A 22074-nucleotide genomic window follows, 5' to 3' on the forward strand; every position below is an offset into this window, starting at 1 on the left:
TCCCTCCACTAAGCTCCTGAGAAAACATTCTTAAGTCTAGAAAACAAGAAAGAGCACTGGCTACCTAAAGATATCTGTCTGGCCCCTCCAGGACCCATTTGTCCTTTGTTTATTTTGGCTTACATATAAATTGCTTTCATTTTTAATTTTATTTTCCTTCAAGCCTTCCCTTTCCACTGAGGGAAGATTATTTAAAACACAAATTTCACCACCATTAAAATCATTTGTAATTTATGGAAACAAAAAAGGAACAATTTCACTGAAAATGTAGTCATTAAATCATAATGATTTTAATGGTTTATTTAAAAAAAACATTACCAAGAGATATAATTAGACAGTAATTTCAAAAATAACAATGCTATTTTTGTGCAATTTAAAATATGACAATGGGGGTTATGGAAGGGACCATGAATGATGGCTAACATATTAACTTTTTCAAACACAGAATGTTTATTTCTAAATCTCAAGATTTTTAATACAAAATTAAGTAGCTTAGATGGATTTGTATCATTTCCTTCTTTGAAGGTCCCCCCCCAAATTTTTTAATTAATTTAAGGAGAAAAAAATAGTTTGAGAGATACCTTTTGATTTGGAAAATATCAAGAAGGCATTCTAACACGCTAGGTGTGTTCCTCCTATGTGTTTCCAATCTGAAATCAGACAAAAGCAGGCTCCTGGTTCCACTTGTTCCTGGCCCATTAGTCTATTAGCTGAGGTCTTGTTTTCCTTCTCTGGGGATATGGGCTAGGCTGACACTGGGCCCTAGAGCACACCCAGGATAATATGTAAGTCCTTACAGGCTAAAATCTCACTCAGAATTACTGGTACTCACCAAAGCCTTAAAAGACACCATGGCGACATTGTGGAATACGCAGGGCATACCTGTCACATGTCATGTTAGAGTTACCACTGCCTCCAGGGAAGGCACAAGAAGCAAGCTCCTTTCTTGGGGGCAGAGTCCTCTCTCTTGCCTTCTTGGGGGTCTTGTACCTCTGTGCCTTCATTGAAGCCTATTTCCTTCCTCTGCCACCCAGAAAACCAGGCATGTGCACGTATTTTGCAAGAATATTGGGAGAGCTCAATGGCCTACATCTTGAGAACACCTGCTTTCAAAGCTAGATCTGTGTTTTAGCAGCAACAGCGGCCTCTATAGGTGTAGTGGGCTCTGACAGAAATTCCTGACCTGTTAGGGGCATTTCCTCAGGGTGGATGATGGCTCTAAAGACAACCAGTCTCTGGGTTACAGTGACAAACTATTTATGAAGCTGCTCAGAGTGAGCTACTTTCTGGGCATATTTGTCCTTTGGGGTTATACAGTATCAGTTCTCAACTATGCCATAAACCAGGGTACTTCTGGCTAAATACAGAATCCCGTGTGTCACAGCCGAAACCTGTGATTGTGTCACTTGTCTGAGCTGTGGCCAGTTTTTACTTTGTGACCCAGAGCAGGGTGAGTTCTTTCTTCCATTATTATATTCCCTCTCCCCCACCCTCTTTCCTCCTAACCCCCCAGCACCATCAGTAGAATACACAGGGGTTCATCATGCCTCTACTGGTGGACTGGAATGTGGGGAGGCACTCTGTGAGCTACAGATCAGGAAACACTCAGCTATGAGGTGTTTTAGAGAAAGGCTGCTTGAAGATTCGAGTTGTAATCTGCCGAGGAAGAGCAGGAGACCTTTCTTTGGCTGAGTTCTTATTTTTAGTTGCTTTATTGTAATAATTTTTGGACAGAATCTTAAATTATATAGGCTTTGGCATAGGTCATCCTTAGGAACAAATTATTTCAACTCTGTGGGTTTGGGGGCATTGTAGGTAAATTCATAAAGATGCAATGTGTAGTCAAAAGTGTAAACCCTGCAGTGCCCCACCATTCTGACTGTGTAGGGATTCACTGAGCACCGAGGATCAGATGGACAAGTATCTGAGTTGTTGCCTTAATCTAGCTGTGTGACGGTTTTTGTGAGTTCATTCTAACCAAGACCCTAAACTTGGAATCATCTATCTACTTGAGAGGCTCATTAGGTTTTGCCATCTTTGTCTCTGAGTTGCAAACTGCTGTTGCTAGATAATCACATAAGGGTTCTTGAAATTCAGAAACATGTAAAATTCAAAATCAAACTGTAGCAAAGTTTGGATCTAGTCCTAAAATAAATTGTGGACAAATGGAAAACTCTGCAGGCTTCAGCATAGATAATAATTGACACCAAGTTATTAAATCTTTATACACTGGGGTTGATTTGTCTTTTTTTTTTTCCTTGATAAAGGTGAAACCACCACTCCTCGGGCCATTCTCACGGGACATGACTATGAGATTACCTGTGCTACCGTCTGCGCTGAGCTGGGTCTGGTGTTAAGTGGATCTCAAGGTAAAGTTATGTTTTATACAAATGTTGGATCCTCTTATGATGTATTATTATGAGCAGAAATGAGGTTGACTTCTTTTCTCTAAAGCTCCAGTCTGTAATGGTAGCCACACAGGACTACTTAGGACTACTTAGATATAAGCTAACTAAAATTAAATGTAATTAAATGTCACGTTCCGTATTATCAGTAGTTATACTTGGGAGTGGAGTAGAGGGGCCCACATACAACCAGAATAGAGGTAGAATACTCTGACCAGGGCCGAAAGCCAAGTTTTAGCTCCCTAGTCTAAAGGAGTTAAGATACTCTGTAGACAGCAGCCAGGAGCATCTTTGTGTGTGTTTATTTCTCTGATCTCCAGTAAGCTGAATGGAAACCCTGACTCTGCCTATATTGAGTATGCCTGCATTTAGGCCATAGCATGTGTAGAGAGGTCAGATGAGGTGAGAGTTGATTTTTTTCTTCCATCATGTGGGGTCCCAGGATTGAAATCAGGGCATCAGATTCAGCAAGAAGCCCCTGTACCTGCTAAGTCACCTCAACAATCCCTGACCCTGCTTAACTTCCAGATTTCAGGGCTAGGCAAGCCTAGAATGACAGACACTGGAATGGAAAGGATTTGGTTTTCTGGATGCTTCTGCTGCTAGGACTGTCTTGTATTTAGAGATAGTGAGTGCTCCTTCCGAGAGCGTGTACAACAAACTGAGATCCTCCAGCAAAGGAGCTGTCTGCAGTCCGGCACCTCTCTATCCGCCGTGACAGTCTGTCCGTGTCCACCTCTCCATCCACTGTGACAGTCTGTCCGTGTCCACCTCTCCATCCACTGTAACAGACAGTCTGTCCGTGTCCACCTCTCCATCCACCGTGACAGTCTGTCCATGTCCACCTCTCCATCCGCCATGACAGTCTGTCCGTGTCCACCTCTCCATCCGCCATGACAGTCTGTCCGTGTCCACCTCTCCATCTGCCGTGACAGTCTGTCTGTGTCCACTTCTCCATCCACCGTGACAGTCTGTCCGTGTCCACCTCTCCATCCGCCGTGACAGTCTGTCCGTGTCCACCTCTCCATGCTGAGAGCAGAACTTCTGTCACTTGTGTATTTGAAGCTGAGAAGACCGATTATTTGAGCCACCATAGCTAACAAGGAAGAGTGAATATTTAAAGCAGTGAAAAAGTAATTGACTTCTTAGATCGTATCTAAGCCTTAAGATTAATTACTATTATAGACCATCCTTGCTTGCACAGTAAAATGCCGTGCAAACAAAAATCTCAGTGGAAAATTTTTCTTTTAATCATTTTTTTAATCATTCTTCTATGGTCTAAAAATTTTTGTCAAAAAAAAAAATCCAGGCATGGCACAACCTTTAATCTAATCACCCAGGAGGCAGAGGCAAAGGAAATCTCTGTAAGTTCAAGGGCAGCCTGGCCTATACAGCGAGTACCAGGACAGCCAGGGCTATATAGCAAGTCCTTGTCAAAAACAAACAAACTCAGCCATGTATATTCATGTTCTTGTGAACCAGTTCTCAGGAGCAGGTGACTAGTGCACTTTCTAGTCCTGAGTGCCTAAGCATCTTTTCTGTGCCTTGAGGAATTGCTAGTCCCCTTCTCTTGTGCCAGCTTCTGACTTCTCTTTTGTTTATGTATCACAAAATACCCTTTGGGGTTCCCTTAATGTAAGGCTTTTTAGGTATCATTTCTTCTGGACATCATCAATTTTGTTACAGCGCTTTCCTGCGTATGCCAACAGTTCCCTTTGTTCATTTCCTGGCTGCACATCTAATGTCTTGGCAGCCTCTGAAGCTGACTCTGTGCTCTCTACATAAAACTCCATTTATACTCACCTCTCTATTGAAGTTCTCATTCCAGTACCCTTTTCTGTTATCTACTCTTATAAAATGCCACATGGTTATCACCTTGAAACAAGGAGGCAACACAGACGCCATGTTTGCTGTCTGGGTGTGAGCTAAACAATACATACTGGTTACAGATGTCCATGCTCACTGTGATGTGGGGGCTTCCAGCAATGCTCAGCTGCTATTAACATAAGGGGTTCCTGGACTGAAGAGCTAGCTACAAGTGTGCTTTGTACAATTGCTGGAATTTGAACTGTTGTTGTAGAGTAATGTTACTTAGGGAGTTGTACCTAAAGTTCATCTAAGCTGGAACTGCAAAACTAAAGACATGACTGATATGTTGGAGAACACCAAACACGTTTAACTCTTTGGTGCCCAACAAAAGCAGAGAGTCCTCCCTTGCAAAGGCAATGCCGTCAGTAGCCATGTGGGCAGCAGGCAGGGCACAGACCCCCATGCTCCCCATCGCTCCACACCTACCACACAGTTTTTGTTTCCTTTACTTTGCATACGGTGAGTATATAGTAGAAACAGAAAGGCTCTGGGTGTGTGTCCAGGGTGCCCTGGGGAGTTGAGAGTGGCAGAAGTCATTGCTTTCTTTAGGGACTGGAGGATATACGATCGCTCCATTTAACAGTGGCTAAGGAACTCACCAGGGCCTCCATTCAGGAGTGAAGCAGTGGGAAGAAAGCCGCTCTGTCTGGGCCGGGTGCTGAGGAAGGAGCCCATGTGCCTGGTGGCAGCAGAATTTGCCTCCCAACCTCCCATAGAGCTGCTCTAGCATCAGAAACTCTTCCTTCTGGAGTTCTTCTAGCTTCTCCCCACTCGTGTCATTATGAATTTATAAACTTCCTGTCTCTGAGGGGGAGTGAGCATGTGCATCTTGGCTTCTCACGACCCCAGGGGAAAGCAAGAGCTGGCAAACATAAAGACAGGATTTTGCGAAGTAGCTGACAATGACAATTTCTGAGGGCTGTGTACAACTGTACCATGGCACTGCAGCCCAGCTGATCTGTCTAGTTTCCTCCATTCACCAATACTGGGGATTGAACCCAGGGCCTCACGCTTACCACTCCCGCAGAGCTACACCACCCGCCATGTCTGTTTTCATTACATAATTTTTCTTCCTGTTCCTCTTCTCAGAAGGGCCATGTCTCATACATTCCATGAATGGAGACTTGCTGAGGACTTTAGAGGGTCCTGAAAACTGCCTGAAACCCAAACTCATCCAAGCGTCAAGAGAGGGTCACTGTGTCATCTTCTATGAAAACGGCTGCTTCTGCACCTTCAGTGTGAACGGGAAGCTGCAGGCCACCGTGGAGACTGATGATCACATAAGGGTGAGTGCCACAGGCTCTGCAGATTCCCAACTTTACTGGGAAGCTTGACTGGTAAGGGGGACAGAGATCACTGAAGAAACCTGGTTTTGAATAGCTGGGGACCAAAGGGTCATTAGATAGCACTCAGAGCATAGGGTCATGGATACGGTCAGCTGTGGGACACCAGTCAGTGGCCCCTCCTTGGAGATGGGCACAGTGCAGCCAGCGGCCGTCAGCTCGTGAAGGGAGCCCGGTGGCTTTCAGTAGTCCTACAGTTCATTTCTTTCTCTCAAGAGTTACTGTGCACCAAAGCGAAACTGAACTCTACCTAAAGCTGGTTTCCCATCACATCTGAAGATCGTACATCCTCTAAGTTGGCAGCTGATGGCTGCCCTGACATGCTGGAGAGCTGAGCACAAGGCAGGAACCACTTCCCCTCTGTACGGAGTAGTAATCTAGTGCACAGCCCAGGTCCTGCTTCCAACACCTTAGAGGTCGGGGAAAAGAGCCAGGGTGTTCTTTGGAGGGTTATTTTTCAAGTTCCCTTCCTTCTCACCTCCAGGCTGCTGTGTGTATTATGGGATAGGGAAAGCTGGGGTGTCCTGTCATTTTCTAAAACGAGAATAGAGGTGCATGTGACCCATGTACAAGGTCACTTCTCCCCTCTCACTTGCTGGTTGACAGAGTTTCCTCCACCTCAGACGCATGTGCTCAGGCAAACTCACTCTGCTTTTATTTCTCCCTTATTTCCCATCATCTGCCTTTTAAGCCAAGTGCACATCAGCGGCTTCTCCCTCCTCCTTTCTTTACAATAATAATGTTGATAATCTGTCATTGTGAGCTGCGATTATATTGTCAGCTACACTAATAAATCTGTAAAAATAATTTGAAACCATTCACTAGCTGGAACAGTTTCCATGGTGTTCAGTTAGAGCAGAGGCTCTGGGAAGAGCCTCGAGGCAGCAGCAGGGGGGGGCTCCTGTGGACTGTTCATATCACAGGCTCCCCTGTACCCTGAAGCCATCGTTTTTTCCCCTGTGAAACTCCCTACTGGATTTTAGGCCTAAACAATCCATTGCGTTTCCCCAGCAGGCTGCACTTTATCATTCTAACTTGCAAGTGGCAACCATGTGATTAAAGCGAGCTAGCCTAAAAGGAGCACTCTGTCCCAGGCTCCAGAGAGAGACACTTTACCAGCTCACTGCCTCAGGAGGAAAGCAAGGGAACTGTGGACTAGAACCCCAGATCTCCAGAAATAAAAAGAGTCAGTCACCAGCACAGACCAGAACAAGGCAGCATGGCCACCTGAGTGCTAATCAAGGCTTCCCACCTGCCTTTGCTTTGATGTCATTTTGCTCACCGGCACTTTGGTTTAAAGATACCACTGTGCATTGGCTGCACACTCTGCAGGTGTTGTAAAATGAAGAACTTGGATTTAAGCAGGCAGTTCCTCCAGCAAGGCTACATCATAAAGTCTAACCACCACTTGCCCCGAGAGAACTCCTTTTCTCTTTTCCCCAGACTGTTTAAGATGTGGGCATCTTCAGCAGATTGCTGTGGCCTGCGAATGTCCTCAGGCACCCTCCAAAACACCAGGGCTGAGTTAGAGCATCCCTGGGGCCACTTCAGGTCTCTAGCACAGTAGACCTGGATGCTGAAGAGAGGGCTGAATAAGAGCTGGTGAGCAGACAACATGGTAGCCTAGGGCCTAACTCCCCAGGAAGTTTTGGCTCTCAGTGGCATTTCCCCGCTACCTTCAAAACCCAGCAGGCCTAGGGAAGGTACAGCATCTGCCAGTGCTCCCCCTTAGCCCTCATATAGGATGGGCATGCTTCCAGGGAGCATCTCCATGTGCTGGTTCTACCCCACAACACTATAGCGTTTGCTAATCATGTCCATTTGACCTCTGACCAACGGCAGGCCTTCCTTAATTCAGGGTCCCAAGAACCACGGATTGCTTCCACTGCCCCTGCCACCTTCCCAGCCCACGCCTGGGTTGCTGTAGCAGTCACAGCTAGGCCCACTGCCTTAGAGCCATAACGGACTGTTGCTGTCTCACAGGCCATACAGCTGAGCAGAGATGGGCAGTACCTGCTCACAGGAGGAGACAACGGCGTGGTGATCCTGCGGCAGGTGTCTGACCTCAAGCAGCTCTTTGCCTACCCAGGCTGTGATGCTGGGATCCGAGCCATGGCCCTCTCTTTCGACCAGAGGTAGGTGACAGCGGAATCCCGATCTACCCAGGGACCACTGACCACTGGCAGGTGTTGAACTGTGGAGTCCTGGGGTCATCTGCACAATCCAAAGAGCTAACAACGCACGAGTGTCCAAGCACACTACAGTCTAAGTTTCTGACGGCTCTTAGATGAGATGGGGCTCCTAAAATAGGATTTAAGCCACAAATGCTCAGAACTGCCATAAAGCTTGTCGAATATTTATGTGGTGTGTATGCATGTAGTGTGTTCACCTGTAGAGCTTGCCAGTTGCCTAGGCTAGCCCTGGCCTGCTCTGGGGGTCACACTCTGCCTCTTGAACGCCAAATAGAAGTGCTGGGGATCTGAACTCTGGTCCTCACACTTGCCTCACCTAGCCCCAGCTTTTTTTAAATGTGTCTTTAGCAAAATCTTCAAGAACTGTACATATGGTGTATGTAAAATACCTCTTATCTTCACCTCTGGAGAGATCTGACTTAATGTCCTCAAACCTCCCAAGTTGTAAATCTGAGAAGGATGCTGTTTATCTAGCAACTTATCCTTAAAATTAAGCCATTTCTTTTAGCTTCCAATTTTTGTTATGGCAGCCTATGTGTAAAACTTCCCACCTGAATCTCTCCTGATGTACTGTTTCGTGACATAGACCACTCAGCATGTTCCCACCTGAATCTCTTCTGATTCACCTAGTTCCACCTCCCCTACTTTTGCCCCAGCCCCTGCTCACATCACCCCGGGGGCTTTATCTGTGAGTCTGCCCTTTCCAGGCACCTCCTGTACACAGAAGCTGACAGGGTCTTTTTATAGCTGCCTTGTTTCACTTGGCAAGTTTTCAAGGTTCCATGTTCTATGTCAGAATCCTGTTTTTTTCTTAGATTGTTATATTTTGTTTGTGTGTCCATCCATCCGTGTATGGGCTCCATGGCTTGTTTTTATGCATGCATGATCTGGTGTGAACAGTGGTGTACAAATGCCCACTTAGTCCCTCTGGGCCTATACGAAGGAGTAGAATTGAGGGTCATACGGTAATACTAGTATCTGGAGGATTCCTGAACTGCTGCTCCAGTTTTACACTCTGACCTTGCACATGTCCACATGTCTGTCAAGTGGGCTGTGATGCTCACCAATTTCAGGAACAATTTTTTGCTTTCTGTTGTTTGTGCTTTTGCTATCTCTTAGGAAACCAGCACAAATATCAGTCATGAATGTTTCCTGTTGTCTTCTAGCTTCATTGTTAAGGTTTGTCTTATTCTCTGTTAGTTTCACTTATGGTGGGGCACTGTGATCTGCGCACACACTTGTCCCTTCCCTGGGGGTGGTCGGATTCTGCCAGGAGCCAGTTGATATCTCCCTACAACACCACTCTGTACTAAGTTTTTTAAAAGAATCCTAAATTTTCCCTTTTCTGGATTTTTCTTGGCCTTGGAATAATACTGGTGTGTAATATTGTTTAGTGTTGTCTGTTTTGGGCTTTGGTATCAGCAAAATGATAAATACCAGAAGTGTTCCTACCCACTCAATTTTTTGGGGGGGCAATTTGGAAACAATTGTGATAATTTTCTTTAAATTTGTAGTAGGATCACTCCACCACATGGCCTACAGCTTTCCTTTACTAAGTGAGCATCTTTCAACCTCATCTGAGCTACAGAATTTGCTGGGTGCACAATTGTTCATAATCTCTCGTTACCTTTAGCTCAATTTGTATCAATTCTCCAGATCTCTTGAGGAGCCTAGTTTGATTTCTTGCTATTTTCTTAAAATGTTCTAGTTTGGGTTTAGTTTACTCTTTTTCTAGGTCATTAAGGTCTAAAGTTAGGTCAGTAATATTGTTTGCTTTCTAATGTGTTTGTACCTACACCCCTTCCTCTCCTCTCCGCCCTTGCTGTCCTGTATTAGTGTGGTTTCTGTTTGTTTGAGATACAATTGTTACTGCTCATGTGTATGTATTTTACAATTTTCATTTTGTTACTCACTTCTGGTTAATTCTGTTATGAGTATAAAAGACACTTTGCATGATTTCACATTAAATCTTGATCCAAGCTTTATCCCAGAGATTGTTCCATGTGCACTGGCGAAACAAGTGTATTTTGCTCTTGCTGGCTTTGTGTTCAGTCTTTGTGTTTAGTCTGTGTGGCTTGTGGTATTTTGAGGTTCTTATCCATTTGTCTGGTTATTCTTTATGTTTTTCAGTATAGGGTATTAAAACCTGCAACTGACTGGCTGATCATGCATTTCTCCCTTCCCTCTTGTGTAACATTCTTGGGGCTCAGGTGCTTAGTGTGTTATAGTAACATTTAGTAACATATATAACATAGTAACATATAGCATTGTCTCTTGCCATGGTGCTTTTGTCTTAAGGCCTCCTGACATCAGGGCCTCTTAAACTCTTAATATTACTGCTTGCCCGTTTGTTCAATCCATTTGTTTTTCTAAAATGAATGTCCTGTATACCACATATACTTGGGTTATCGCTTTTAATCCATTTGGCCGGTTTAATCAATCTCTTTACGTGTAATGACTGGCTGTAGAACTTGTTATTTGCTGATTGGTTCGGTTTTGCTGAAAGTTTGCCCCTCATTTTCCCTTCTGTAGTGATAGATTGTAATTTCCAATTTCAGTAAGAATTACAGGAAGGCAATGAATGCAATGTGCTAAGAACTGGCCCTGACCAAACTCTGCAGGGAAAGGGCTCAAGTAGCAGAACCACCTTCTCAGGACAGGGGGGCCAGCAGCTCCTGTCTCAGCAATCACCACATCAGGTCACTGGGTTAAAAGGAACAGGTGCTTACCCAGAGGTTAGGGTTCCCGCCCCCCAAATTGGGCAGCAATCCGCTCTCTTACTCTTAAATTCTGCGTTGTCAGAAGCACTAGCTCTGGTCCTGGAATGTGCGTGCTCCCTCCAGTGGCACCTGCTCTGCGGGTTTTCCTTCTGATTGTGCAGGAAGCGTGGTTTCCAGCTCTGTGGAAATGATCTGGTTCACAGTTCAGTGACAGTCTCTACATACTACAATGGTATCTTCCCTTTCACAGAGCAGTGCCCCATACACCGAGGTTACTTTGTCTACATTTCAGTCACAGCAGAAAATACAGCCCTGTGACCCCATTTCCATCCTCCCCCCAGGTGCATCATTTCCGGCATGGCTTCAGGAAGCATTGTTCTGTTTTACAACGACTTTAACCGCTGGCATCATGAGTACCAAACCAGATACTGATGGAGACAAATGCACCTTGGTCCTGTTACACGCTGATCAAGGAAGAACTCTGAACATCATTCTATAGAAATAGCTATCACATCTGAATGTAACTTAAATTTGCTTGAACAAGCAAAATATTTTTAAAAGTTAATTGCTATTTTTGTAGACTTTGCTTGACATTTTGGGGGGTGGGAAACAGCAAAGCAGAAAACTGGCTGCTGGTTTCTGTAGTTTAAGAAAAATCTATATTTTTAGTCATAATGAAAAGTCTATTTTCACCAATTATGGATTCAGATGGTGGAGCCACAATCCCACCAACGCTAATGATGTTGTGGAAACCATTTCCCATTTATCTGTAATCTTGAGAAATATGATTTTAGCAATAGGGAAATGGGTTCTGATGCTGGGACAGGGAGTTTTCTGTACTGGGGTCCTGTATTTTTCTAGACAATTGTGCTTCTTCAGTGCTGAAATTTCTAGGATTTTAATAGTACTGTTTAAATTATGACAAATGTAATTTAAAACATCTCAGTGAATTATTTCTATATTCTTCTTCAAGCATGTGTTAGACCTAGGAAATTATGGTTTGGGGAAGGCTATTTTATTTTACTGTCTGGTAAACAGCAAAGATCTAAGTTATAGCAATCATACAATACTCACTGCTTCTTCCTGGTCTGGCGTCCTCATGGCACAAGGGGAAAGGATGGAAACCATCTTGGGCTTACAACCAGTTTTCTGAGTAAGTACCAAAGCCTGCCCGAGGTCAATGCCCTGCAGTGAGGCAGAGCCAGGTGGGGCCACTCCCTCACCACCTCAACCCCCACCTTCCTGGCACGAGATCAGGGGCTGCCAGGGACTGTGCTATCCTCTATTTGCTATGAAACTATCTCTACCTTCCTTTTGATTAGCAATTTATACTAAGAAACAATGTTATTTTGGTGTCATATAATTCTACTTTTTTCTAGTAGATTCTGTGAAAATATTTGAGAAAAGGTCTGTATTACATAAATAAATTCTTTGTACGTTGTGAACTTTAAGTTGAAACTGAATTCTGTCTTTGCTTCTTGTGCAGTTTCCCTGGACTTCTCTTCTCCCTATACATTTTGATGCCCTAAGACAAATTTGTGTTTAAGTTGTTGGAAACGTCTTTTTCACCTAACATGGACAGGATAGCTATTTACAAAGAAGATGCCACACTGGTTCTGCTAGTGTTTGGAGTAGTAACCAACTAAAGAGACTCCCCTGACATGAAACAAGAACACTGTCTCGTACCCAATCTCTGTGTCTTACTGGGACTTCCACAACCAAAGGCCCCTGAGACTCACCAGCATCTCACAAACCATGAAGAAAAACAATAAATGCTGAGTTACCAGCTAGAGGTTAACAGCAGTGAGCATTCACTTTGGAAATAATGGGGAGTAAGATAGAAGAAAAGCAACTGCATCGTGTCCAGCAGGACATGGCCTCCTGGAGCTAGGCAGCGGTGGTGGTGCACACCTTTAATCCCAGCACTCAGGAGGCTGAGGCAGGCAGATCTCTGTGAGTTCGAGGCCAGCCTGGTCTACAGAGCGAGTTCCAGGGCAGGCTCCAAAGACTACAGAGAAACCCTGTCTTGAAAAACAAACAAAATGAGTCCATTGGCGTGTTTCTTGGTTCCTGTAAGCATAAAATCATTATTTAAAAACTCAGAGCTAGCCATGCATCATGGCCATGGAAGCAGGCAGACTTCTGAGTGCCAGGACTACACATAAAAACCTTGTCTCAAAAATAAGTTAAAACCCAAAACTAAACTGAAATCTGAGGCCACTCTTGCTATGTTGCCGAGACTACTGTCGAGCTCCTGGGTTTGTGCTGGGGCTGTAGGTGTCTGCTACCTTACGAGCATCTTCACAGTGATCCTCACCCCGCCCCTGGCTCCCACAAACCAGAAACGCAGCACATCAGGCTCTTGTCTTGAACACAGGGTGTCTTGGCTTTCGGGCAGGCCACAGCCTCTGAGACAGATAGTCTTGCTTCTCCGGTCAGGGAAGATGACACCCCAGAAGCCACTTCCAGTCTTCATGATCACATGTGTGCAACATGAAGCAGATCCTTGCCCAAACTAAGCTTCTGGGCAGTTGGACAGGGCCTGCAGGAAGAGGCGGCTGCCCCACAGCTTTGGACTTGGAGCACTTTAACCCAGATTCAGCTTTTGCCTCCACAGGCTGCCAATCAAGCTTCCCAGATCAGTCCATGCAGATGAAGACATCCTGACTGACCGCTGTCCCACGGGAGGCCTGCGAAGCAGAGGCCCAGCCCCACCACCAAGAAAGGGCTTCTGTTTAAGAGCATGGCAAAGGTGAGGGCCTCCATGCTTTGCTTCCCCTTGGATATGCAGTGCTCCAGTAAGGTTGAAAACACGGCGTACTGTGTACCTGTGTGACTGTCACCTGCCATCTAGGCACTTCCGGGAGTCTGAACCCTTCAGTAAGCAGGTCTTGATCTCCACACTGGAATCCGACTCATTTGTAGTTCTTGTGCATCAACCTCAGACTCAAATCCAGGGAAAAAAACACGTCTGAAGCCTGCAAAGAACAGTTCCTGTAGCAGCAGGACACCAAGCCGTGTGCCTTGAGTTCTAGCACCTCAGGGTCTGTCTGATTTTCCTGGCAATCCTTGGGTGCCGAAGCCTGGAAGCCCTCACATGCTCTCACCTGTAGAAGTGCCCTGACCTCCCAGCTAGTGTGCCCAGGCCTTGCACACTTTCCCGGGGTGGCAGGTGAAGATTACTCGGTAAGCAGCCTAGGACATGTCACAGAGTTAAGAGTATACATTTAATTTCACATCACAGAGCTTTAACCTCCTGCCGTCACTTCTCATGAACACTTAAAATGACAGGGCCCTTTTACCTGCCACGCACATCATGTGCCAACAAAAATGGATTCACGTAGAACTAATATTAAGAGCCATGGCTTATCTGAACTGTAGTGTGGCAACTGCTAGGCCCATGTGACTTCAGACTGGGATGTACTGTGACCGTACACACTCTAGACCTCAGACTCACACCACACAAGAAGGTGGAAGTATCACCCAGTTCTTAGTGATGCTGCCTACATGCTGAAATAGCACTTTGGACATGTTTAGATGTTAGGGTAAATAAGATATGCCACAAGATGTACTTTACCTGTTCCTTTTAAATGTTTTAATGTTAACGCAAGTGGTAAATATTATATATTTCCACGGGATGGTAAACTGCTTTAGCATTTTCCACAACACAGTCTTTTTTTTTTTTTTTTCAACATGGTTACTCCACCCCACACTGTCCCATCTCCTAAGTCACATATTACCATCTTAGCCACGATGAGATGCTGGGAGTTTTACCAAAGGCATTTAATGAACACATGGAACAAACACTTCTATGTCCACCACGTTTTGCAAAAGGAGGCAAAGACAGAAAGGGGCGGGAGACTCCTCAGCTGTGGAGAACATCAGGCACCCACACCATGGTGGAGGACATCAGGCACCCACACCATGGTGGAGGACATCAGGCACCCACACCATGGTGGAGGACATCAGGCACCCACACCATGATGGAGGACATCAGGCACCCACACCATGGTGGAGGACATCAGGCACCCACACCATGGTGGAGGACATCAGGCACCCACACCATGATGGAGGACATCAGGCACCCACTTCCCACGGTGTCTGTCCACTTGTATTCTCTGCCATATTCCACGTTTCAGTCTCTTCACACTGATTCCCTCCTCAGGGAGAATGAGACTGAACAGGCATGTACCATTCTCTCAACAGGATCTGAGCAGCCGAAAATAAAGTACCTGTATTTAATTTGGAGCTTGAGAATAGAATCACAGCTTCTAAGTGTTTGTGCAGCAAATGGACAGAGGAACCGTGTCTCAAACCTTTGTGCGGGATTCTCCAGCTTTACTGCCTGGATGGACACCACCCCGCAGTGGGGCACAGCTGCAGACATCCACCCCTCTGACTAGCCAGGACCACCTAGGGGCTTGTTACTTTACCTGTGTTCTCTCTGTTCCGGAGGGAAAGACTGTGAGGCTTCACCACCTGTCTGCCTCCCACAGGGACGGTCAGAAGGACACATGCTGTCACCGTGAGTACTGCCCTGGCTCACAGTCTTTAGCTTGCATTAGGAGCACCGCAGCTGAGGAGAGGGAGGCAGCTATGGTGTGAGCACAGACACCCTGTCCCACCACCCCCTGTCCTGTCTCTCCTCCTTCTGCATTAACTCTTCCCCTCTGAAAATGACACAGCCACAGGCTATGAAAAATCTTGTTTTGGGTGCTGGAGAGATGTCTCAGAGGTTAAAAGCACTTACTGTTCTTCCAGAGGACCAGATGTTGATTCCCAGCACCCATGTCTGGCAGCTCACAACTGTCCAGATTCACTGCCTTCCTCTGGACTCCCATGGACAATGCATTTGCATCCGCACAGACAGGCATACACATAATCTAGAATAAATCTGTTTTTAAAGCTCACTTTTTAACCAGTTAGTAGAGAGACACATGAAGTGTTCTAACCCCGCACCTCACAGTGTTTCTGATCACTTCTTCCTCCTGTGTCTGCTACAGCTCTGGGCTGGGTCGGACCCAGGGTCAGCAGGTCAGCTGTCTCAATCCCTCAGCAGTGTGAACCGAGAGATGCAGAGCCTGGCCAGGGGTTTCAAGCTGACATTTGTAAAGCTCCAAGTAGATGACAGACAGATGAGCAGAGTCACAAGCAGAAAGCAGAGCTTAACAAGAAAATCTGGAACTTACAAGAGAAAAGCAGAGTCCCAGCCAGGGCTGGCATGGGAAGAGCTCTTCCAGCCCACTTTCTATGAGCCCCAGCTTTCCCATTATTGTCCCTAGCTCATCTCTAAACAACTTCCTTATTTTGGTGTTTTGGTCACGAGCCCCAGCACCTGTGATCACATACACATCAGCCAAGGCAAAGATCTGTGCACTCTTCTGGTAGTGGCCCCAGACACTGGCCCCTAAGGGCCTGGACCAAGGAGAGGTGCCATGCACTTTCTGAAACAACCATACAAAACCTCTGCCCACCCCATGGCTTTCCGAAGAGGGAAGGATTTATTGCAGGTTGGGGAGACTTGGAGAATAACAACGAGAGTGAACTGTAGGGCCCACCCATTTAGAAGACAAGCAGGTAAAACAAATACACAGTTATATACAATTATTAAAAAGAGTAGGTGATGGAAAAAAGGAAAAACTGCCAGCAGCCTTCCGGAGGGTTGGTCACAGGACATTCAAGGAGCACCATGCACCCCAGTCCCCGCTGGGTCTCAGCAGACCTGCCTGGCATTCTGCTGCTCTTGCTCTCAGAGGTGGAGGAAGCCCCAGCAATGATGCAGCCGAGCTGATCCTGCTCTGCCAAGAGCTGCCGCACATCCCACTGATAAGCCACAGGCCACCTTCATGAGTACTTCTTAGTACGCATAGGGAAAGTTAGGGGAAACTGAGGGCATGTAGGTCTGTGAGCCCTGCGCCCCAGTCAGAGGGGAGCTGCTTTCTGGGGCGTCAGTGCATTCCTTAAGTCAGGAGTACCTCTTGGGTACTCATTTCTTCTGTTCAGAAGCCGGGAGCCTCAGGCCCCCTATGAAGAGGAAGAGGCCATATTGTGTCTCACAGGATACAAAGAAACAACCATAGCTGTGCCCTCTGTGAGAAGGGAGCACTTGGAGAATCCTTCAATAGGAGAATCTTCGTTCATCCAGTGAATCTCTATAAAAAGAATGTAATTCCAGATAAAAGTTGCACATTCGCTGGGTAAAGCAGCCAACTGTCTACTCAACTAGAAACATGGATGATTTAAAATAAGTCGCTCATTTTCAGTATGTCTCCACAACTGACATGGCTTGACATGGCCAGGAACTCGAGCGGGCAGAGCCCCAAGTACATGAGACCATGCTGAATACTGGCTCCTGATGCCCCAGTCCTGTTCCCGGGCAGTGATAGAATATGCCAACAATCTGTCAAAGCAGCAGTCAGGAGAGACAGGCTCTTTCAGAAAGGAGCCGGTGAGGCCTGGTGGAAGAGCGCAGCGTGGGCCTGTCTACACAGAGTTCAGTCTCGGTGGCGGCGCCAGGTCCCTGCCAGATCACAGCCAGAGGTGGCTGGGGGGCTAGAGGGCTTGGGAGACTCCGGTGGGGGAGGGGCCTCCTGGCCTGAGGAAGGGACTGGCGAGCTCTGCTCCCTCGCAGGTCTGCTGCTGTCTTGACAGTGCTTGCTGCAGAAAATCTGCCCCTCTTTATCTAGAGCCGTGTTCTGGGGAGAGAGCAGCAGAGATAACACATGACCCAGGCCAGGCTCCATAACACAGGCAGAACCAGAAGCAGGACTCGGCATGCACAGGACACAGAACAGAAGAGGAGGAATACACCAGGCCTTAAGTCTAATGGGAACTGAGCCTCACTCCCACCCCTACCCCACCCCACCTGCCCTTTGCCTCTGCCCTTATCACGACCTTGCTGGTAGCTGGACACTGGCCTGCAGGAGGTGGCCTCAAGGGTCCTGGCTGTGAGCTGCAGCTGATTCTGTCTTGCCCACACCCATACCCAGGAGTCTCTGCCAGCTGCTGTAGTACACTTATGACAGGAAGTTCTTGTCAGATATATGGCCCTTACATGTCAGAAATAAATACCTTTACAACCATCAGGCATCTGTAATATGCCCAGGAATCCACTGGGGATCCTCCATGGTGTCTCCCTATGAGGGGGCCTGCACCTGCTGGCTCATCCACTAACCCTCTCAAGGGATGGGAGGCTCCATGAGGAAAACACTTCCTTCTGAACCATCCTGGGGATACCCAGGCATGCAATCTTCTTTGCCTCACTAGAGACTGGGGGCCCTGGGAGCCAGCAACTGCCATGTTACTGTGTTTACTAAAGGTGGAGAGACTGCAGGTGGTCTTGGGTACTATCCTCATCTGTAAGACGAAAGGACCGGTAGGCATTTTGCAGTCCCCAGAGCAAGTGGCAAGGCTCTGGGCTGGGTCCCTCACGGCTCCTGCCAACCTCAAGCTGAGCCATCACTACCTTCCGAGGACTGTGTCAGTTAACTGGATAAGTGGGTAAAGTCTGGCCTGGAACTTGGCTCCTGAGCTGCTGGGATCAGGCCGGCCACTCCGCCCCACCGTCACCTACCAGACAGGCAGCGCTTAACTTCTATCACACTTTCTCCTGGCTGGAAGAAAGTCACAACCCCTAGCTATTCCCCCTCTTCTCTTCTGGCCGAGAGAACGTGAGCATGCAGGCAGAGGGAAGCTGGCGGTGCAGTGAGTACATACCATGGCCTTGGACCTAGGCAGGGGAAGCAATGCAGCAGCGGGAGAGAAGCAGGGACAGAAACTAGACTTACTTTCAACAGAAGCAACACGATTCAAATAGTCTTGTCTGCCTTAAGTCGGGAGTAACCCCAAATCCCTACCATCACCCCAATGTTCCTGAAAGCAAGCTTTGCGCCCCCTGGGGTGGAAAGAGTGTACTCCGTCTGACTTCTCTCCCTCTGCGAGACCACGGTAGGAGGTGTCTTGTCATTCCCTTCTCTGCCACAAGATGGCCCCGTCTGTTCTCTGAGGCTTTGTCCCTCACTTGGACAAAGAAGCCACCTCCCACTGTCCATCAGTGTGCTGAGGACTGTCGGCGCCATCCGCCTCTCTGAGTCTCTCTCCAGTACGATCTTGTTCTTATCCTGCAGGCTGGCTGGCACACACTGTCTTACCGATAAACGCAGCTCTCAACAAGCACAAAAACCTCACGAAGACACTCATCCCTGCTTCACCTATGTAAACGGCAGCAGGGCACAGAATGGCTGAACCCCACACTCTGAGCAGGAAAGCAGACTGACAAGCTGAGAAGGCTAACACAAAGCTCCCCAAAGCATGCTGGGCTGGGCTGGCCAGAAGGAAGTCAGTGGTTCAGAGGACCCATTCCAGCAGGAAGCTGAGGGTCAAAAGTCTGAGACAAGCATGCAGCTAGAAGAGGGGCTGAGAATTAGGTGTGGCTCCCACGGGCACAGTGTTGAATACCAGGATCTGCTTCGGGAATTCCCACAGCCTCAACTGGGGAAAGAACGGAACTCTGAGGTGTCTCTCAGACTGTCAAATCAAACTGTCAAATGAAATGTAGACAAAGCATCAACTTTGGTTTCTTTCTCCTTTATGATCAGTCCCTACCTTCTCATATTTTCACTGGAACTTCGGGTATCTACTTTGGGGAGAATGCTGGGGTGACACACACAAGAAGGCCCCCCTCTTTAAGTTATGCACAGAGGTCACTAACAATTCAGCCATAAAACACCGCTCTTCTGCTACTGAGACTGCATATTCAGTGACGGCAAATTAATGCCAGAGACAGGCATTCTCTGGTAGTTTAAATATAAAAATAATTTAACTGTCCTCAGGGATGCCTCAAGGTACACTCGTTCTATGATGGAGGGCCCGGATGTGACACACACACCCTACCCTGCAACCACACCTAGGCCCAGGCCCAGCCCTGACTGGGGGAAGGACAAACAAGAAGCCTTCAGCTACTTTTGGGAACAAGTCAAATTTGGCAGGCTGGCTTTTGAACCACCGAGAACAGAGATACCAGAAAAAAAAAAAAAATCCCAGCAATATCTCCAGTAGACTCTGAATGCAATGATACCATCAGCAGCTCCTCGGTGCTCACAATCTGCAGAGAACCTGGGTTAGCTGGATGTCGCCAGCATGCGCCAAGTGCTCCTGCCTACGTCACACACAACTGTTATACAGTCACCTTCCCAGGGTTGTTCTTTCACAGGACACCCCATTATAGCCTGACTAACTCCATTAGCAAGAGGGAAACTGCTATCTGCAAGTGCTAAGACGTTCTCTGCATTATCATCCAGAACACAGCTTACACTTAGTCCTAGGGAGGACTGTCAATCATTCTAGAACCTCAACTGAGCTTCAGTGGTCAGAAGGCAGGGCCCAGGCCTATGGCCAATGATTCGAGTGACCCACTGTATAAATTTTCCTACAGGGCTGCAAGGCTCACACATCTTAGAAGATTAGAAAGCTAATTAACATATGATATGAAATTTTGATTCCAACAAATTCTTTTAAAGATTCTCTACCATATGCTGAAATTGTATATTTTGGGAGATCGTTGGGGCCTACACACATGCTAAGATCACACACACTGGGCACCACTAACTGCACCCCTAGCACAAATGCTGACTCTGAATGGTTTTCTTTTTCCATTTCCACAGAAGCTGCCTACACCACCATGCATGGCACAGATGCACACTGATTCTGCTCATGGGATAGGACTAAAAATACAATCCCTGGGAAGGGTCCTCTTGTTGCCAGCTCATCAGTGATGGTTTTTTTCAACTCAGTGAAGCCAGAATTCTGTGACATCTCAGACTTTCTCAGGTTTTCAGTAAAATAGCAATGTAGTGGAAAGAAAAACCGTAACTCCACTCTTTCCATCCTGCGAGATGGCACAAAGTCTAGTTTGTAGACTCGAGCTGTGCACGGGAAGACGGAGCACACAATTCCCAGCATGGCACATAGGAAGCTGCAAGGACAATGGAAGGGGCCTACCAAATGAACTTAGCCTCCCTGGAGGAAAGGAACAGCATGTAAGAGGTGCTTAACCAACTGCAGAGTAGTCATGTCTGTAAGGGGTACATGCAGTGTGTGCCTTCCGGTCATGTCTGTAAGGGGTACATGCAGGGTGTGCCTTCCGGTCATGTCTGTAAGGGGTACATGCAGGGTGTGCCTTCCTGGACATGTTTCCCTGACGTTCCTAGACTGCATGGAGCAGTGAGAACAAGCCCATTTCCCTGTAGTGTGGGAATACAGAGAACCTTTCCCCGGGTGGCAAGAGGCTGTTCTGCTGAGAAGGCCCACTGCAGGCACCAGCCCCTCCGGAGAGGGTGACTCTGGTGTCTATGCCCCTGGCCCTGCTGTCTGCTGTGAGCGGGTAGGAGGACAGCAGGGCTGCTGCTGGAGATGCCCTAGCTGAGCAGCAGGTGGGAGATGCTCAGAGCCACTCCCAGCCCTACTTCTCAACAGCTCAAGCCTCGGCAGCCAGAGCTGAAATTAATGACCTCGCTTGTGTTTTATTTTTCTTTCCTATATTTTCTTTTGTTTTCCCTTAATGTTACTTTTCATTTTCTGTGCTTAAATGCTTAGATATGTGGCCTTAAGTATTTTGGAAGAAGTACAAAAATTGGGTCATAAGCCTGGAGGAAGCAGGGCCTTACTGCCTTGCAGGGTGCATGCATCCTGCCAGGGCTGGCTGGTGATTTCTCCCTAGATGTAAAGCAGGTATGAGGGGGAAGCCACACCCTGGAAGCCCCATATCCGGGAGCTCCCTTGCACCACCTACCACTGTGGCTTCCCTGCCACCTACCAGCCTCTGCCCTGCCATGCGGAGTCCAGGAGTCCTCGAAAGCACCCTTCACATGCCAGTCCATCCTCCCATGAAAACAGGAACATGGAAGACACCAGCTTCCATGAGCAGAACCCCAACTACCTAGCTCAGACAACAACTCCCGCTGAGCAGCCAGGTCAGATGCCCCCAACTCCCCAGGCAGAGCTCTGTGTCCCACTTACCATGATAACAGAGACCCCCGTGGTGGTGCTGTTCTGTTTGGGGAGCGCATTATTAAAGTGCTGTTTTAGTTTACCTGTGACCTCAGCTTGCATATTATTCTCCTGGGATGCGTCATCCTACAGAGGGGGAGAAACCCAAATAGAGTTGACGCTGGATCCTTAACACTCCAACTGTTCTTCAACAGCTACCACCCTCCCCCCACCATCAACCTAAGGCTGTCTTCCTGAACAGGCTCCTCTTAGTAAGAACGGGAGTTCAGTTCTTTTGAAAGTAATTGTTGCCCCTGTACAGAGCTCCATCCTCAGTGTGGCAGAGACACACAAAATCCTGTACTGTTACTCCACGTGGCAATGCGCCTCAAGCCTTCAGAGAGATATTATGCCATCTCCTCCACCTTTGAAGCAGTCAACAATGGCATTCCTCTTCCAGTGCAAATCTAACACAAGTCGTCCCATGGAAATATAAAAACTAACAGTGTATTATTTTAATCAAGAATTTGATTAAATGCCTTGCTCCGGTTACATGGCA

General features: G+C 47.1%; 2 protein-coding genes across 7 annotated transcripts in view; one reads left to right on the forward strand and one right to left on the reverse strand.

The window, feature by feature from the left end:
- The window catches only part of Lrba (LPS responsive beige-like anchor protein), a 468170-nt gene extending 456190 nt beyond the window's left edge, over positions 1-11980 (forward strand). For all 3 annotated transcript variants that reach the window (XM_050158812.1, XM_050158811.1, XM_050158813.1), the window contains exons 54-57: positions 2268-2369; positions 5364-5560; positions 7601-7752; positions 10871-11980. In XM_050158812.1, the coding sequence (XP_050014769.1) occupies positions 2268-2369; positions 5364-5560; positions 7601-7752; positions 10871-10961 (542 nt within the window). In that variant the 3' untranslated portion in view covers positions 10962-11980. The remainder of the gene's footprint in view (positions 1-2267; positions 2370-5363; positions 5561-7600; positions 7753-10870) is intronic.
- A 2198-nt stretch (positions 11981-14178) lies between these two features.
- Positions 14179-22074, reverse strand: part of Dclk2 (doublecortin like kinase 2) — a 115076-nt gene continuing 107180 nt past the window's right edge. For 2 of the 4 annotated variants that reach the window (XM_050158815.1, XM_050158814.1), the window contains 2 exons: positions 21546-21662; positions 14179-17224 (listed from right to left, as the gene is read on the reverse strand). In XM_050158815.1, coding sequence (XP_050014772.1) covers positions 17024-17224; positions 21546-21662 — 318 coding nt within the window. In that variant the 3' untranslated portion in view covers positions 14179-17023. Of the gene's footprint in view, positions 17225-18986; positions 19069-21545; positions 21663-22074 lie in introns of all 4 variants that reach the window. The other 2 variants (XR_007594734.1, XR_007594735.1) reach the window with 2 other exon arrangements.

The sequence above is a fragment of the Alexandromys fortis genome, unplaced genomic scaffold (genome assembly GCF_014885135.2).
Source record: "Alexandromys fortis isolate MF-2015 unplaced genomic scaffold, M_Fortis_MF-2015_v1.1 scaffold_102, whole genome shotgun sequence".
NCBI lineage: Eukaryota > Metazoa > Chordata > Mammalia > Rodentia > Cricetidae > Alexandromys > Alexandromys fortis.